General features: G+C 56.0%; 7 protein-coding genes across 7 annotated transcripts in view; 4 read left to right on the forward strand and 3 right to left on the reverse strand.

The window, feature by feature from the left end:
• VDBG_07236 (histidine biosynthesis trifunctional protein) overlaps nucleotides 1-491 on the forward strand; it is a gene marked incomplete at both ends in the record, with an annotated part of 2,765 nt that extends 2,274 nt beyond the window's left edge. The window contains 2 exons of the mRNA XM_003002619.1: nucleotides 56-236; nucleotides 298-491. Coding sequence (XP_003002665.1) covers nucleotides 56-236; nucleotides 298-491 — 375 coding nt within the window. The remainder of the gene's footprint in view (nucleotides 1-55; nucleotides 237-297) is intronic.
• Nucleotides 492-905: 414 nt separating this feature from the next.
• Nucleotides 906-2,681, reverse strand: VDBG_07237 (mitochondrial-processing peptidase subunit beta; the record flags this gene model as incomplete). Its single annotated transcript, XM_003002620.1, has 5 exons — nucleotides 906-1,293; nucleotides 1,352-2,037; nucleotides 2,090-2,167; nucleotides 2,228-2,353; nucleotides 2,440-2,681. 5 exons carry the CDS (start codon nucleotides 2,581-2,583, stop codon nucleotides 906-908), a joined length of 1,422 nt encoding a protein of 473 aa, XP_003002666.1.
• Nucleotides 2,682-3,473: 792 nt separating this feature from the next.
• On the forward strand, nucleotides 3,474-4,503 carry VDBG_07238 (conserved hypothetical protein; the record flags this gene model as incomplete). Its single annotated transcript, XM_003002621.1, has 2 exons — nucleotides 3,474-4,331; nucleotides 4,390-4,503. The coding sequence occupies 2 exons, from the start codon at nucleotides 3,474-3,476 to the stop codon at nucleotides 4,501-4,503; spliced, it is 972 nt and encodes a 323-aa protein (XP_003002667.1).
• Nucleotides 4,504-5,085: 582 nt separating this feature from the next.
• VDBG_07239 (conserved hypothetical protein) lies at nucleotides 5,086-6,445 on the forward strand (the record flags this gene model as incomplete). Its single annotated transcript, XM_003002622.1, has 3 exons — nucleotides 5,086-5,716; nucleotides 5,769-6,167; nucleotides 6,222-6,445. The coding sequence occupies 3 exons, from the start codon at nucleotides 5,086-5,088 to the stop codon at nucleotides 6,443-6,445; spliced, it is 1,254 nt and encodes a 417-aa protein (XP_003002668.1).
• A 2,188-nt stretch (nucleotides 6,446-8,633) lies between these two features.
• On the reverse strand, nucleotides 8,634-10,215 carry VDBG_07240 (UDP-N-acetylglucosamine pyrophosphorylase; the record flags this gene model as incomplete). Its single annotated transcript, XM_003002623.1, has 2 exons — nucleotides 8,634-8,702; nucleotides 8,758-10,215. The coding sequence occupies 2 exons, from the start codon at nucleotides 10,213-10,215 to the stop codon at nucleotides 8,634-8,636; spliced, it is 1,527 nt and encodes a 508-aa protein (XP_003002669.1).
• A 1,428-nt stretch (nucleotides 10,216-11,643) lies between these two features.
• VDBG_07241 (conserved hypothetical protein) lies at nucleotides 11,644-15,404 on the forward strand (the record flags this gene model as incomplete). The annotated part of the gene is made up of 3 exons (XM_003002624.1): nucleotides 11,644-13,721; nucleotides 13,783-14,919; nucleotides 15,005-15,404. 3 exons carry the CDS (start codon nucleotides 11,644-11,646, stop codon nucleotides 15,402-15,404), a joined length of 3,615 nt encoding a protein of 1,204 aa, XP_003002670.1.
• Nucleotides 15,405-16,093: 689 nt separating this feature from the next.
• VDBG_07242 (Syja_N domain-containing protein) lies at nucleotides 16,094-17,946 on the reverse strand (the record flags this gene model as incomplete). The annotated part of the gene is made up of 2 exons (XM_003002625.1): nucleotides 16,094-16,264; nucleotides 16,318-17,946. The coding sequence occupies 2 exons, from the start codon at nucleotides 17,944-17,946 to the stop codon at nucleotides 16,094-16,096; spliced, it is 1,800 nt and encodes a 599-aa protein (XP_003002671.1).
• Between the last annotated feature and the right edge of the window lie 5 nt (nucleotides 17,947-17,951).

Here is a 17,951-nt window from a genome sequence, read left to right on the forward strand (position 1 = left end):
CTGCCGCGCGGTCGACATTGTCCGCGGCGCCATTGCCCACTCGGTCACCATCCAGGTCCGTGACATTGACGAGGCCATGCGCATCAGCAACGACTACGCCCCCGAGCACCTCATCCTCCAGCTCAAGAACGCCCCCGAGGTCGCCCAGATGGTCATGAACGCCGGCAGCATCTTCATCGGCGAGTGGACCCCCGAGAGCGTCGGCGACTACTCGGCCGGCGTGAACCACTCTCTTCGTATGTTTCCCCCCCCCCTTCTGCACCTGGTGAACCCCGCCCCAGCCTAACGTTGTTCCAGCCACCTACGGTTTCGCCAAGCAGTACTCGGGCGTCAACCTCGGCTCCTTCGTCAAGCACATCACGAGCTCGAACCTCACAGCCGAGGGCCTGCGCAATGTCGGCTCGGCCGTTATGCAGCTGGCCAAGGTCGAGGAGCTCGAGGCTCACAGGCGCGCGGTCGAGATTCGTCTCAACTACCTCGACAAGAAATGATAGATGATGGGGAGTCTGAAACATGTAGAGGGGTGGGGGTAGATTACCGGAGTTTTACTGGGGAGTCGTTGTTGTCAGACGATGGCATTGAACTAGAGTGGCAATCAACCCCTTTTCGTACTTGCCACGCTGTTGATGTTTTTTTTTTCGTTTTGTTATGGTAACACAGAGCCTACGTCGCATGTTCGATGTCTTCCATTCACCAGTCACCATAAACGCACGCCACGGCAGAGATCAGCACTGAAACATCAAGGCGCAAAGGCCCTGCGATTACCAAACAGCTAACACCCCGCATGTCGCCATCTGTGAACACAAGAGAAGTCTTTATGATACACTAGGCCTGTAAACGGTATCTCATACACTCTATTCCTTGGATCGCCTCCAGCCCCGGTATCGCTCGCTTGCACTGCACGCTTAGAACTTGGGCTTCATGGTGTTCCTCAACCTCTGGTAGTCGAAGAGACCCTCGATGCTTCCTACCGCGCTGACGGCGATGTCCTGGTCCCAGAGCTTCCTGTTGGCAAAGTCCATGACGTCCTTCTCGGTGATGGCGTCGATGATGCGCTCAATCTCGCCGGGGCTGGCGCGGCGGCCGGTGGTGATGAGCTGGCGGCCAATGTCCTCGGCAATGGCGGTGGTGCCGTCGAGGGACAGGAGGATGGAAGCCTTGAGCTGGGCCTTGGCGCGCTCCGTCTCGGCCTCGCTGACGTTGGAGGCGAGACGCATCCACTCGCGGATGGCGAAGTGGACGAGATCGTCGACGCGCTCCTTCTGGTCGGTAACGAGGTAGATACCCCAAAGACTGGTTCCGTTGTTAGCCATCTTGTTCGTTCATCACGCAAGAACTTCCCAACACTCACCCGGTGTCGCTGTAGCTGGTGGAGAAGCTCATGAAGCTGTTGGCCAGGTTGTTGCGGTGGACGAAGCCGCTGAGCTTGCTGCCCTGGTGGGGAGCGTTGCCCATGGCCTTGTCGTAGTTGCCGACAATGGCCTGAGCGACGAGAGCGGTGTAGTAGTCGTCGTCGTTCCAGCTGACACCCTCGACAGCAATGGCGATGTTGGCAGTGGGGATCTGGTCGTCACGGACACGCACATCAGAGCCGATGAAGTCGGCCTTCTGCTTGGACAGAAGGTAGGCCTGGTTGTGGGCGCTCTGGGCGGGCAGGTTGGAGAAGTTCTTCTCGGCGAGCTCGACGAGCTTCTCGTGGGGGACACCACCGGAGCCAACGAGAACCATGCGGTCAGCGGTGTAGTTGTTCTTGATGTAGTTGGTGAGCTCGGTGCGGGTGATGTCGCGGATGTTCTGGCGAGGGCCGAGGATGGTGCGGCCGAGGGGCTGGTGCTGGAAGGCGGTGGCGTGCAGGTGGTCAAAGACAACCTCCTCGAGCTGCTTCTCGACCTCCTCGGACTCGCGGAGGATGACGTCGCGCTCACGCTCAATGGCAGACTCCTCGAGCTTGGAGTTCTGGAGAATGTCGGAGAGAATGTCGACGCACTGGGGAACATCGGAGTTGAAGGCCTTGGCGAAGTAGACGGTGTTCTCGCGCTGTGGTTGATGGTCAGCATATTTCGCTCAGGAATTTAGCGTCGTGACGAACCGAGGTGTAGGCGTTCAGGTGACCACCCATGTTCTCAATCTCGAGCTCGAGCTGCTGCTGCGTCCTGTTGGAGGTGCCCTATATCGAATATCAGACATTGTTCATCGGGATTGGCGTTTTGTTTTGATGCGGTTGTACCTTGAAGGCAAGGTGCTCGAGGAAGTGAGCAGTGCCGTTGTTCTCGTCAGTCTCGGCCCTGGAACCGGCGTCGATCCACATGCCGACAGTCGAGGTCTGGGACCATGGCGAGTAATCAGTAGCGACCTGTTGAATATCAAGTCAGAAAAGAGCGTCCAAAGCGATGTCGTCGTCGGCGTTCCCCAATGGAGCCGGAGAAAAGGGAGGCGTACTGTCAGGCCATTCTTGAGGGTGGTCGTCTGGGTCTTGCCAGGCGCAGGCGAGGCAAAACCTCTCGTCAGAGGAGCGGTCCTGGTGAGCGCCGCCCTGTTGCGCAGGCCCTGCGAGAGGTTCAAAGCTAGTCTCCGGGACGCCATGGCGGAGTTGTGGAGGATCTAGGAGGGAATGAGTGGTTTGACGAAATCTTTCGATGAGGTTTCGGCTCGCGGCTCGAAGCTTTCCAATTCTCGCTCTCGCAGTGCTGGAGATTGTTTCTGCCTGGGTTGCGAGGCCACAGTTTGTCCGAATTGTTCCGGCAAAGGCCGGTTAGGCCATTGGCCAATCGCACGTGGCGAGTTTGCAACTGCGGGTCTGCCTCGCCTGATCGTGTGAGTCAGCAGCCCCAGGCTGTGTCGTCACTATTTTCCGGGCAGCATTTTGCTGGGTTAGGCCAGGTGCTGCCTGACCAAGCCACCTAGGTGCAATGGCAATGTGAGCAAGTACACTCACTACCTGCTCGATAGGGGGCCATGTTCGCTGAGACGGGCAACGAGCCTGGCATGAGGGCTCGTCACTGGCGACGGGCTTCTTGGTAATTATCGACAGATGATGTCGCCAGGCTTCCCCGTATTTTGCCTTTGAAGATTTTTCATCACTCACTGCACGCTCTCTTCGTGTGCTCAAACATACATACGGACACCTTGCTTTGATACGTGCGTGGCACTGTATGTCCTGCAGCAACTGTCATGCATGGTGCACAGGCAAGTCCTACATCGGTCGTACCTGACCGCTGTCTTCGGATGTCCAGCAACTCCTCACATCCCTGAGGTACCTCACCTATGAACAAATCTCAGACCGTACATCCCGTGCACAAACCAATCGTCATCAGCATCCTCCCCACTGGCGGTCAAATCATCTTGACTGCCACCCTGCTCATCTCACGTGAAGAAGGCCCTCCTACCCGCCCTTGCTGTCAGCCAACGGGATATCCGGACAAGCCTTGCGCCAGCTCATTGACTTATCACATCCTGCACATCAAAGGCCGAAAATGACTGCGGAAGGCTGGAAGGTGACTGATGCCTTCAAGACACTTCACGTCTTCCAACAAAAACCCGCGCCTGACCCCTTCGCCTACGGCATGGAAGCCATTATCCAAAGCTATCCGCCCCTTGGCCAAGTCACTCAAGTCCAACGGGGTCTCATATCATTCTCTGTAATCCTCGAGGTACCACAAGCTCGACAAGAGGAACCATGGCAGGTGTCACTATGGGGATCGAGTGACGCCACCGACTGGGTTGAGACCCCAACCTCGCTGCTGCCTCCTGAGACTGCACCCACGGCACTTGGTTCATCAACAGAAGGGGTTGCTCGGCTATTCTTCAATGCCGTCATTGATGCCCAGGCATCGCTTCAGTTCACCTTGAAGTTTCGCCATGGTGAGGATGAACCCTGGAGATGGACCCGTGACGAGTTGGGTCTCAACGATGGTCATGTCATCGTCAACACGTCGTCAGTCCGGAGTTTGCCTGGGAATCTCGAAGACCATATCAAAGGGTTGAATCCGGCTTGGCAAGTTGAATTCTTGACAAGTCAAGCTCCCAGAACACGACTTTGGTCACTTCGGGCTCCAGTGCCTGCTTCGAAGGACGATCGTTCTTCGGTTCTTGACCTCTCCATTGGGATCCCTTGGGGCCAACCTCTTAGATGGTTTGCCCTGGTACGGACCTGGAAACCCTGGCTTGCACCGAGACATGGTAAATCCAGATTCCATCTGGATAAAGACGCTATGTTGTGTTCTTTCCTTGGTCCACAGGGAAAACACTTGGTGTTATTGGCCATCAGCGGACTGAATAATGTGGCGGCCATGTTCCAAAGCAGAGATGACGAGGGCCTCGTCCATGTTCAGGTGTGTTAACCCAAGACCTGATGGGCGTGAGACCAGAAACACTAACTTCGAGCTACAGGCCCGCAACGATGACATCCATGAGCAGCAGGCTATCATTCTTGCTGCAATCGGTGACAACTTCGAAAGTGCCAATGCTCGTCATGTACCAGGCGCGAAATGTGCTGAATGTTAGAGCTACCAGAGACGACCGGGAAGCGGAGATCAAAGCACTCGAGAAAGGCATCAAGCCAGAATGGAGGGAAAATTGGTATGACGGTCTCGGCTACTGTGGGTTCCCCCGCTCCTTACTTACGTGTTCTCCTTTCTAAATAAATGACAGGCACCTGGAATGGAATAGGCCAGAATCTCACAGAGCACAAGATCCTAGAGGCTCTGGATCACCTTGCCTCTGTGAATGTCAATATAACGAGCCTCATCATTGACGACAACTGGCAGTCCATCGATCGACAAGGGAATGGCCAGTTTCAATACTCTTGGCTTGAATTTGAAGCTGATTCGGGAGGCTTTCCCAACGGATTGAAATCTACTATTTCCCAGATTCGAGAAAATCACCCCCATATCCAGCATATCGCAGTATGGCACGCGTTGCTTGGTGGGAAACTCCGCATCTTCATGGGCAGGCGACTCGTTAGCTGACATTTGCTCAGGGTACTGGGCCGGCATATCCCCAAACGGCAAAATTGCCAAAGACTACAAAACCTTGCAAGTTCTCAGGGAAGAGAGCGAGCGACGCGAACTTCCACTTGGGGGAAACATGACCGTCATTGCAAAAGACGATGTCAACCGTTTCTACAACGATTTCTATGCGTTCCTTGTCTCGTGTGGAATCGACGGCGTGAAAACTGATGCCCAATTCATGATGGACACCTGGAAATCGTCCGAGGCTCGTCGTGACCTCATCGAGGAGTACCTCGATGCTTGGACCATATCGACACTGAGGCACTTTAGCATCAAGGCCATCTCTTGCATGTCCCAAGTACCACAGATCATGTTCCATTCCTATCTCCAACGCAACAAGCCGCCAATTCTCTGCCGAACCTCAGACGATTTCTTCCCGCATGTCCCCTCGTCGCACGCTTGGCATGTATGGACGAATGCTCACAACGCACTGCTGACGCAGCACCTCAATGTTCTGCCTGATTGGGACATGTTCCAAACGATGGGCGAATTTTCTCGTTTTCACGCAATGGCAAGGAGTGTTAGCGGTGGGCCCATCTACATTACGGATGTACCTGGGCAGCATGACCGTGCGTTGATTGAACAGCTCACTGGGCCTACACCACGAAATAAGACGGTCATTTTCCGTCCAAGTGTAGTCGGAAAGACCATCGATGCATATAATGACTATCACGATGACGTCCTCCTCAAGATCGGCAGCTATCATGGTATGAGTTACAATCATCCCTTTGGCTGTGTCACTTATTTAACTTCTACAAGGCTCCGCTGTGGCTGGCACCTCGATCGTTGGTGTCTTTAATATTTCATCCAGACGGTTGGCGGAGATCATTCCTCTCAGCTGTTTCCCCGGTGTTCTCTCTTCAATGAAGTACATCGTCCGGAGCCACACAGGCTTGGGCATCTCGTCTCCCATCTCACCGAATTCACCCTCGTCTAACGTGACGATCTCGCTGCCCCATGGGCCGGAAGGTTCCGACATACTGTGCGCCTATCCTCTAACTGACTTCGCGAGTGAGAACAACGGCACGGTCTATACCGCCAATCTTGGTCTTGTGAGGAAATTTAGTGGCGCTGCCGCCATTGTGAACAGTGACTTTGAGCTAGGCCAGACTGGAAAAGTGCAGTTGCAAACCAGACTGAAGGCCCTCGGAACACTAGGTAAGCCTACGATTTGGGCTGTGAAGACGCCTGCAGGCTAACCTGGGTACGCAGGAATTTACATCTCGAATCTGCCAAAGCTGACTATCGATGACGACTTCATCGCCACTATACAGGGACACATTATCAAGACAGAGGCCGTAACCGTCAGCAAAGATCATCCCCAGCTGTTGGAAATCGATGTTGAGGGCGCATGGCATGATCTGCAGTTGAAACCAGGTTGGAGCAATGAGGTTGAGATTAAGATGACCTTTCGCATCGACCACTACGAAGAGTAGAGGAAATTGATCTTGAAAGGGGAAATAATAACCTGCGCGCCTGAGCATATGAGTTTCTTGTGCGTCTTATTCAGTGTGTCGATACCTGAAGCAAGTCGTCTGGTACAGCGATAAGCCAAGTCTCGACATGCGCGCCGTCTCTGGGCCCTGGTGACGCGCATTCTTTCTCGTCGATGATTTGATCGTGTTCATCATCAGAATCTAACACGTCAAACCACTCATGGGCTCGCATGTGCTTCTCGCTCTGAGGCCATCCATCCTGGCGCAGCCACTAAAAAAAACTACGAGTAGCATTTTCAAATACATGATCTCCTGGTTTGTCAAGCACGTCGTATAAAATGAGAGCTTAGCATGAATACCGATTTCCCTCTGAAGATGAATGACTTTTTGTTAAGCGCCTTTCAGCCAAAGAAACGGAAGCAGATTGAAACAGCGACTCGTCATCGACACAGTCCCAGGCGAAACCTCGATATTGCGGCTAGTGGCTCTCACAGTCTTCATGAACGCGGACTTCCAAGTCGACGTCTTCGAGACGCGTAACCCCAAAAGGCCTCCACTGGCAAATCGGCATCCTGGCGTGCCCGTCAGTCTGACACAGAAACAATAACCTCTTCTCATCCGCGTGCGAGATGGATCCGTCTGTGACGAGAGGTTGAGAGGTAGGATGCTGGATGAACGTTTGAGATGTACCCGACCACACGGCCAATGGTAGATCCGTCCGTATCTGTCCCCTTCGAACTTCCTGGAGAAAAGACGTGTGTAAGCTGAGGACGGTGGCGCCGGCCCAGAGGAATGCTGCTGCTGGCTCCCGCTCCGCGAACATGTGGGTAAGGGCAAGAGGATCATCTTTGGCAACCAGAGTCTATTGCGGCGACAGTACCCTGTAACCACGGGGTCGCAAAATCGCATTCGACCCCAGGTTCATAGACCACGCTAGCAAGTATGAAATTTGTGCCTCTGGGGTCGCAGCTCAAGGCGAGCAGTCGGTCAATGTGGTGGTCTCGATGAACCCAGCTATCTGGTAACTGAAAGGCAAGACCTTGACTGGATGCTGATGTTTCTCCCAGTTGTACTTTGGCGCGGAAATGCATATGCGAAACCTTGAGTGCCTTTTTCCTTCCGAAGCTTGGGAGTAGCAGGACAGCAGCCAGCTCTCATCCATGGTATCTTGGCGGACACAAAATCGGCCGAGAAATGCCACGGCATCAGAAAATGACGCCGCCGAACCGGGAAACGAGGAGCAAGTAGACTTGTTTGCCTCACAGACAATCGTCAAATTGGACTCTTGCAGGGAGACGGACCAGGGAGAGACGCATTGTCCATCAGACTCAGCAGCCGGCCAGCCTCGTCCCGGAGCGAGAACAACAGCCCACCAGCGCGTTTCCTCTGCGTTTTGAGCTCCGATATTGAGGTAAGTAAATGTGCCGTCATGCGCCGGCTCTGGTGAGCCATGCCGAATCTGTGCCTTGCAGTCGATGTATCGCATCAAACAACCTTCGCCGAACAGCTCGACCCAGCGAACAGAGAGGAGATACGCCCACGCCAGTACGAGAACAGGCACATAGTCAGGCTGTTGCAGGGCCTCTCCGTTGCCACCGGGATTTTGCCCGGCCGAATCAGCAAGGAAGAGGGTGACAGGGCCGTTTGCCGACACCTCGACTTCCAGAGACTATTGAAACGGTGGAAGACTTCGGTGAGCCCTAGGTCGAACGACCGGTTTCTCGCAAATACCGGGACCCCATACGCTGAACGTAGGATTCATCACTCAGTCGAAGCCGCTGATGTAAATAGGGGTGCCCGTTGAACGAATGGGAAACAGAAAGGCAAGAGGCTGGTAGAGCGGGATCATTAGCCACGCGATGGCGGAGGTACGCCCATGAGCAGAAGGCGGCCTCGTAGGCCTGGCGAAACTCCGTCGTCGTCCGTCGGACCAAATTAGCCATTTGGGTGGGAAAGGTTATACGAGTTCAGATTCCTCGTCATTCGAAAGGCAAAAGCGCAAAAGCCAATGCGTATGGTCGATTCTCTGTTGTGCATAACATGCATAATCTGGTGCATCATCACTCGGACTAATACTTGACGAGTCCACTCTTACATGCAGTGGTAGATCAAGAACCAGCTCCCCCTTTTATTCCTATTCCAATTCCAACGCCGCTACCCGACTTCGTAACCTTCGTAAACATGTACTCTACTCGCGCTCAAAAACGGCTGGCGCAACAATCTCCTTGCCCTTGACGTACTCGAGGCCCTCGCCACCCTGCGGAACATTAGTACCACCGTCAATTTCCGGTTTTCTTGATAGGTTGACTTACGTAGGAGATCAGCGGCGACACCTCAATACCGTCAGAAGCCTTGTCGCCGGTGACAGTAGCGCCGGCAGCCTCGACCCAGCGCTTGCCCTGGGCCATAATATCCGCCTTGCTCGTGTCGGGGTCATCCTCACCGGTGCCGCGCGCATTCTTGAGCGGGGAAAACTCCTCCTCGCGCTTCACCTCGAGGCAAGCAAACTTATCAAGAGGCAGCATGGGGAAGACGTCGAAGACAAACTGCTCGAGCTTGATGCCGTTGGGCTTCTCGGGCTTGACTGTCTCGCCAGAGGACAGGTCAGCAGCGGGAATCTTCTTGCGGGCGACGTGGTGCGGCAGCTTGTGAGCCCACTGAGGGATGGACTCGAGGAAGCGAGCCGAGTAGTAGTGGTTGACGATGTTGGCGGCGCGGAACTTCAGAAGGCCCTTCTGGCGAGGATCTTCTGCCTCGGCAGTGGCGGCGTCAATCTCAGAGTACTCGACCACGTCGGGCTTGCCGTTCTTCTGGAGGATGAGTCCAACAGACTCGTTGGCGGCGCGCTTGCGGACGACCTTTGTGGCAATGTCAACGTTCTTAGCGGCCGAGAAGCCAATGAAGACGGGATCGGCGACCTTGACAAGGCAGTTGTCGACACAGTAGGCGTGAATGTGCTCAATACCGCGGGAGCCCATGTCGGACAGAACGTTGGAGACGACGAGGGCCTGGTAGAGGCCACCGTTACCGTCAGGGGCCACAGCAACACGGCCCTTGCTCTCGAGGAGGATCTTGCCCTCGTTAGAGATGCAGGGTAGGACGCCTTGCTCAAAGATGACGACATTGGCCTTGTCAAGACCGAAGTAGCTGTTTTTCTCGAAGAACTCCTGGGTCGGACCTCGCGTAGGGCCCGAGGTCATGACATACCAAGGGACAACGGCGGGTGTGCTAGCGCCAGCCTTGGCGGCGGCAAGCTCCTGGACCTTGCGGATGCGCTCAGCCTGAATCTGGAAGAGGGATTTGTTGCTGGGCAGGTCAATGTTGAAGCAGCCCTTGGGAGCAGAGCTGCCGAGACGGGTGCCCTGGCCGCCAGCCATGAGGACGACGGCGACCTTGTTCTGAGCAATGAGATCAAGGCCAGACTGGTACCACTTTTCCAGATCTTCAGGCTGAGAATCGAGGATACTGGCTGTAGCAGACTCGGGAAGAGGCTCGAGGCCAGATTGTGTGGAGGAAGAGTCGGCATCGTCGGTCTTGGGAGGGTTCAGTGCGCGGTTGGTAATGTCGTTGATGTGGGCTGGGTCGAAGCCGGAGAGCTGCTGGTAAAGGGCAGCCTGCTCATCCTTGGAGAGGGAGTCGTAGAAGGTGAAGACGTGGCCCTGCTCGGCCTTGGCGTACTTCTCCTTGAGCTCAGAAACTTGCTCAGAAGTAGGCTGGGGAGCAGCGGCGGGCTTGCTGCCGATGTTGAGGGCCGACTTGATGGCTTCCATAGTGGCGGGGTATCAGCTCGCCGAAGGGTGTGAGGGGCAATTGGGTAATGTGCTTGTATCGAGGTACGAACAAGTCTGAAGAGGAATTGAGCCAAGGAGGAAAACGGGGTAGGAAAGATGATTCAGAATCGAAATGGGAAAAGAGATCAATCAAGCGTTGACGATCAACATTGAGGGATCATGCCAAATATAGGCAGGTACGGTAGCTGAGCTGCTTTCTCGTCCAGCAGGTTCGACCCAGAGCTTCAACACTTGGTACTAAGTACAGAAGCGGTCGCGGTTGGATGTCAGCTCAGGTGCCCCGCCAACTGAGCCACAGCCCACCAAGCCCACCCAAAGTCCGTGTGAGCCCACTGAAAGTGCACCTCTAGTGGGGGACACTAGCGCCGGCACGGCCTGCGAGCGGCGCCTCCTATTTGTTGTGCAGTGGGCATGGCCGGGTTCAGTATTCTCGTGTTGCAGGGCGGATCTGGGTATTCTGGGACGGGTTGGTGGACAAACCCCTGGCGAGTCTGAGGCGGTGACATTTATTGATGATCGACCCAGATACACCTTATGTGAGACTCGTGTTTTGGGGGTGGGAGACAGAGAGGCCGTTGTGGGAGTTCAGCTCGTGGCGCCTGCAGCACTAGGGACGGCTCGGATGGCAGGTTCAGGATCAGGTCCATAGCACATAAGGACTACGCCATTGATTTTTTTGGTTTTCCATTTTTCCTTTCTCGCCTTGTTTGTTCCTCGCTAGCTTCAGGGGTTCATGACTTGTCTCTTGGTGATCAGCCATGCTCAAGTCATTTGGGGAATGTTCTGCCAACTGCTGCGACTGGGTCACCAGGAGGCTTCCAGCACCTGAGCACAGCATTGGCTCGTGTTGGACACAGACGTGTGTGATTTGCCCACAGATCCCCCTTGCAACCCCACCACTCAATATTTTGCATGGCATCATCCTTGGCAGGGTCTTACCAGTGACCATCTGTTGACACCTGCCCTTACTATATTCTTGCTCCGCTGGCGACTGCCATTGCGACTGCCGGCGCGACCACAGCGTGACCTCAAGCTCGACCTGGATCCGGGCCTGGAGCTACCTATACCAAACTGATCGACACCCAAAAAGACCCTCATCGAGGCACATGTCAGTGGTGCCCTGTTCCTGTCCTGCGCCCCAACGAGACCCAGCATCAAGGAAAGCCACCCGCCAATGCAACGCCCATGGGCAGACTTTTCTCCTTGATGCCTTCGGTTCTTCAACAACCATCAAGGCCGGCCCTCATGGATGCATCGACAGCTTGATACTCCACCACCCGTCATCGAACAGTAGATTCCGTAGCGCTACTGCATGTTCTGAGCGACAACCCATCACCCATCGGCAACTGTGCCGCGAAGTGGCATGCGACGACGTCCTGCCCCCGCCGAACCCCCTCACACGCCGCCATGTCGGAGAAGGATGCCTCCTCTGTCCTATTCACTTCGACGAGGCGCCCCAGCCGGGCATCGACGCCTGCCAGCCGCCGCGAGCGGACGAGCCACGAGACTGCCGAGTCGAGTGCCGCTGCTGGTGGTAGCAGCAGTAGCATGACCGCCCCCACCACCGAGACGACGCTGGCCATCGCTTCGCCCGACGAAGTCGCTGGCCACCCGATACCGAGACAGCACGCGGTCGAGAACGCAAACGGGAGTGCCACGAAGGAGGCCAAGGGCTACCGGACGCATAAGATTCGCTCCAGTGGCGGGTTTCTGCTGCAGGAAACACTACGAGATGCTGCCTCCCACGACGGGAGCCAGTCACATCAACGACGCCAGTCCCGCCTGACGCCGCAATCACGTCGAACGAGGGGATCTCCCAGACCGTCAGAAAAGTCGGGTTCCAGTGCCGGCTACGATGCCAACCTGCCGTACAATGCCGACAGTCCATCCAGAGGGGCTGTTTTCCCGCCTCATCACGATGCATCACAAGGCCTCACAGTCAGGAAGAGGCCCGTCCCAAATGGAAAGGCTGTCGAACCAGTGTCGCCACCGCGGGCCCAAAGCCAGGGGTTCGAGATGGACTCGGCACAGATTGTGAACATGGCCCTCAACCTGAGTGAATCCAGAAGATTAGCTTCGAGGCGAAATGCATCAAACGCTGTGCCGCCTGTCCTCGCGCCTCTACCCGACAGTGCGGCAGGAGGAATCCACCACAGTGCCCTCACCAGCAAGACGACTCTCGCAACATCTCTCCGCGGCAGGTCGGGGCGCATCGCCCGCCTCCCATCAGGCTCGAGGATGAACACGCCTCTGCAAGCTTCTTTCGACCTTGGCCGTGAGAGCTCATACAGATACCAATTCTCTCCCTCGACGTTGGCTCGAGCACAGAAGGCCAAGGAGCACCTGGAGCTCATGGCACAGTACCGACGCATGTTGGAGCTCGTCCCACCTCTTAATGCAAACGCCCGGCGACCGACAACCGCCAGCCCACCATCATCCCCGGCCGAACTATCGAGGACCTCTACACTGGCAAGCGCGGATGGGAGCGCAAGGTTTGGACGACCTTATAACCCACTGCAGTACATCCGCAACCGCAAAGTTCGAGCCCGTGAGCGCAAGGCCATCGACGGCGAAGCTCAAGGCTTCAGCGACGTCAAGAAGGTCACGGACTGGGTGGATAACGTGGCAAGGTGGGCGGCAACTGGACAGTCCATCTTGCCTGATGGTCCTTCGTTGCCGCCATTTGCCGATGCGGACATGCACGCACAAGCAACATCGCCTTCGGCCAACGTTGTCAAGCCCAAAAGACCCAAAGTGGACTGGCTCATTGAGCCGGCCGATATGATCGCCGATGCATACTGGCTCGAGCAGGACAACCACCTACAGTTGATCGAAGACCGCCAATGGCGACGAATTTTTCCTCCTTCATCAAACCTGTTCAGACCCTTGACAGGCCAAACAGATATGTCTAGGCCAGAGTCACTCATGACAACTCACACACGGGGCTCGCTCGAAATTCCTCTGAACCAGAGGACCGGAAACCCAAGACCAATTAAGACGGATAGCGAGCACTCCCACAGTAGTGCCCGAGAGCGAGCCCGCCAAAAGCTTCATGAGCTCAAGGGCTTGCATCATCGACACGGCTCGCATAGCCATACCGACATACGGAGATTAACCAAGGCACCCCACTCGGATCTCTCAGACAGCGAAGAGGAAGCCAAAGAGAGGAGGATGCCACAACGCACATTTACCAGCAACAGCAGGGACATTCTTGAGAAGCAGATGCTCGAGATGATAGCCAGGGAGGCCAGAGAGAACGGATCGGACACGCAATCGGTCGATGCTGCCATTGCTGCGCTGCTGACACCCGAACGCGGCCCTCCCTCCTCATCACAGCCTGGCACTCGCGAGCAGAGCCGGAAGCAGTCTCTTGCTGAAGCAAGCGAGTCTGACGACACGCCTTGCAAGACGCAGGCGCAAGCTGCCACCCTTCGTCAGCGAGTAGGGAGGTCTAGCTTGGAGATCCCAATGCCTACGCGCAGGACGTCTTTTTGACCTTGGATGCTCGCTACCCAACTCGCCCGACAACCACCCTCATGGCTACAGTCCATTTATCCCGACAATTGGGTCCGACCTCTCAGCGCTGCCTAGTCGTGCTGGATCTCCCACGCGCAACCCTTTCCACAAGGTGAAGAGTATCTTCCGCGAGAGGAGCAAGGAACGTGGAAACGATCCTTCCGAGACGCGAGATGGCGACCTCGGTCCTCCGATTGACCTCAAGGGCATTGTGACCGAGTCTCCTCAACCGATGTCGGAAACTCCCGAGAGGCGAGGATCGAGAAGTCCTCCGAGAAACCTATTGCCACGACAGCCGACCGATACGTACAGGGCAGGCCCCAAGCGTAGAAGCGACGAGTCTGGAGCCAAGGGACTGTTCAAGGGGGCGCGCCTGGATACGTTGATCCGCGAAGGCGCATCCAAATTAGGTGACTTTATCTGGCGGAAGGACTCTGAGCAGGATGATGGCAACCAGTCTGACGGCGAGGCCACGGCGACTGACGAGTCGGATGCTGAGCCGGCTAGGGGCAGGCGCAGGGCGAATCTGTCTCTATCGCGGACAACATCGTTATCCATGCGAGACCGTCGAGAAGCGCAGCTCCAGAAAGGCAAGAACTATTTGGACGTAATGCCTACATTCCAGCATGCTTCACACGATAGGTTGGCCCCTAGCCAGTTGGAAGCCCCCGGCCTTCAGTCATCCAGGCCTCCTAGTCGGTCGTCCCGGTTTGACTTGCTGAAACCGCCTCGCATCGACGTTCACCATGCATCACCGTCAACATCACCGCCAGCGACAGGGCAGCGTGGCGAGTTGGAAGACTCCGAATCTCAAACACAGCGAGGAAGTACGTCCCACGAGGATGTACATAAAGCAGGCCGCCGTCTCAGCTCCGTGATCTCGATGCCGCAATCCTTCAACAGGGACCGCCTTGGCTCACTGGCTACTACTTTTGACGGTCGCCACTGGTCGATCTCCGACCGCAGCCCCTCCCCGCAGCGCGCCCCTCTGAGCCGTCACGAGGTAGCCCGTCTGCGCGCCCTAGTGCTAAGCTCTGGTATCAAAGCCATGGAGATCTCTCGCCGCGCCTACGAGCCCCGGCCCGCTTTCGCTGCTCCCCCGGCGGCTCCTTCGGAGGACGTCCGACCGAAAGAGAAACCCCCCCTTTCTGGGCCCGCCATCGCCCAGTTCAGAACCCTTGGGGAGCTTCGGGGCCCGGTCCGTCGCTCAGGTCGAGCTTTTATTCAACTCGGCCGCCCGCACCCTCAGCAGCTCGATGCAGTGCGCCGGCCTCGAATGGCAGCACGCTGCCGACGCCTTCACAAGCGAGACGACGCCAACGCTGCAAGCGAACATTGAGGACATTCGCAGACACATTGCCGTCGACCTATCGGCTATGACGCGTGCCGCGGCGGACGAGGCGGACGAGACAAGCCGCGACCTTGCCTTCGGTCAGCGGCTCAAGATCAAGGCCGTCGTCGACGTCATCGACAAGATGCTGCGCCGGCGCCGCCGGCGTTTCCGCTGGGTGAGACGGGCGCTGTGGCTTGGTGTCGAGTGGGGTCTCGTGGGTATCATGTGGTACGTCTGGTTCGTCGTCATGATCCTCCGCGTCTTTGTCGGGTTCGGCAAGGGCGTCGTCGGCGGCGTGAGGTGGCTGCTGTGGCTGTAACAGTGTACGAAGAGAAGTGTCTATTTGGTGTTTGCCATGCCACGAGGTCTAGTTACGATGTGAAGACAAGAGGGAAAGCAGAAGGGACGTTGATGGATGACATTGATATGGGCAGAAGAGGGAGCATAGCACGGATGGCGAGCATTTCTTGGGCTTTCTCTTTTCTCTCTCTTTTGTTTTCTTTTCCTCTCTCCGTTTCGCAGTCTTGGATTTGATACCCGAGCAGAGGAGGTATGTCGACTACCGCGGCCAGAGCCATGAATCTCTTTCCGTGTTGGTGGTAGCCTGCTTCTTCTGACTCCTGTTGTGGTTTTTTTTTTCATCCTCTACCCCGCCTCATTCTTATTCTCTTTGTTGCTGTTGCATTCGTCTCGGCTTTTTGGCATCCCTCTTTCCAATGTATAGCTTCCTCTCGGATTGTTAGGCATGTTACGTTTTTCTTAATCATACTGTAATTTTTCTTACTGTTTTTTTGCATCTTCATCTAGCCAGCCTCTGCTTCGTGCCTCGTGATAGTTGAAATTTCATGACATAGACATTTATGAAACGACTTGACGTGACCAAAAAAAAAATGTATTACGCTCGCTATCTACTTTTGCGGCGATGAGAAGAAAGGCGGTGGCACATGGATGTATGCAACGTCATACTGGCTAAAGATCTAGAAAAGGAAGATGAACAAGGAGACCCCTCTACTCGATCCTCTTCTTGCCCTCCTCGGCATTGAGATACCGCGCCGTGCTGAGTCCGCGCTCGTGTTTTGCGACAAGGGTACCGATCATGGAGTCCTTGCGCGCCTTGTTCATGTGCTCGTTGTAGCCCTCGTTGGCCCAGGGCCTAGGGTTGAGCTTGGGCCAGTTGACCTGCACATGTTAGCACGAGGCCTCGATATTTCAAGTTCAGTGAGGTGACTTACGTAGAGCATGCCGTGGCTGACGATGAAGCTAGCGGCCCAGGCGGACACGACGAGCCAGAAGAGGATGAAGAAACGGATGGCGAGGGTGGACTCGGTGCGAGTAAAGAGGCCGACAAAGACGAGGAACACGCTGAAGGCGAGGAGGTAGGGGACCGACTGGATGAGGATGGGCCGGCGGTCGGCAAAGATGAGGCCAGAGCCGCCCAGGTCAGCCCCGGGGCTGTAGACGCCGAGGAACAGGTCGAACGAGTCCTGGCGGGGCCCGTCGAGGAAGTTGTTCTTGAAGTAACGGGTGACACCAATGCGGCCGTCCTGGAGCGCACCAACCTTGGTACGCTTGCCCGTACGGGTGACGTCCGTCTTCATGGCACCAGTGCCGGAGTAGGAGCATGAAACAACGTCTGCATTGTCGGCCCACATGTTGCGGAAGAGGTCCTCAAAGGCGGGATCCTCGTCACGGAAAGAAGAGCCGCGGGCCATGAGGCCAAGGTCCTCAAGGATACGGTCCAGAGTATGACGAGCAAACATAGACTGGACGACATTGGTGCGATCGAGACAGTCCATGCAGTTGGTGCGCATGACGGACGTCTGGAAAGAGCGGCCCTCTAGACCACCGTCGTTATTGCCCGGCATGTCGACAGCACGGAAATAGCCCTGGCTCGCGAGAGCCTCGCTAAGCCTCTCGATGAGCGCATAGGCTCGGTGCATCTTCATGCCCTTCGTTTCGTGATGATAGTCGAAGTAAATATAGTGCAGGCGGTCAAACTCGGACCTTTGCTTCTCGGGCTGAATGGTGGTGAACTTTTCATCGGTGATCCGGTCACCCTCGGTCTTCTCCCTCGGCGAAGAGACGAGAAGCTCGACGACCTTCTCGTAAGCGCCCTTGATGTTACGCTCACGACCAGTCTTGTTGACCAGGTTGATGAGGTAGTTGTCACCATAGATCTTGATCTGCTCGTCAAAGTGAAGCTGTGCAGCGCGCAAGGCTGTCTCGATGCCGCGAACCTGGATCTTTGGGGTGTACTTGAGGCTGTTGATCTCGGCCCAGTAAGCCGGTACACTACCACGGGTCTGGACGTACGACATGATCTGCATCTCCTTGCCTTCGGCACCAAACTGGCCACTCTGCATGTCGGCACTGCCGGCAAAGCCGCCCATGCCGTTGTTCGTGTCGTTGACGATAACGACCTGTTCTGTTTCATTGTAGTTGGCAGCATGGCCTTGCTCGTCGAGACCTCTCGTGAAGTACCGAGTGCCGCCACGGTGTCTGGAGCGACGCGAAATAAGGACGATTGTCAGGGGAGAGTTCTTGAACTTGGTCGGGCGGATTTCCAGCACGCCGAAGATGACGGGGAGAATGAAGGGGTCTGCGCCATGTTGGGGACCGGGCTGGCCTCGCGCGCCTGTTGTTCGAAAATCGATGAGGGGCGACTGGAGGTGCTTGTTGAAGAAGAACCGGTCATCGGCGCGAAGCCATAGAGGAAGGGAAGTGTCGGCCAAGGACTGTCGTTGAAAGGAGTTGGTCAGGTCGATGGAGTACGAAAAGTACATGGGCCCGCTCTTGATAAAAGTCTCGAGAAGGCCAATGAAGACATCTTCGTCCGGATCGCGAATCTGGCGCTCGCGCATGGGCA

The sequence above is a fragment of the Verticillium alfalfae genome, genomic scaffold (genome assembly GCF_000150825.1).
Source record: "Verticillium alfalfae VaMs.102 supercont1.9 genomic scaffold, whole genome shotgun sequence".
Taxonomy (NCBI): Eukaryota; Fungi; Ascomycota; class Sordariomycetes; order Glomerellales; family Plectosphaerellaceae; genus Verticillium; species Verticillium alfalfae.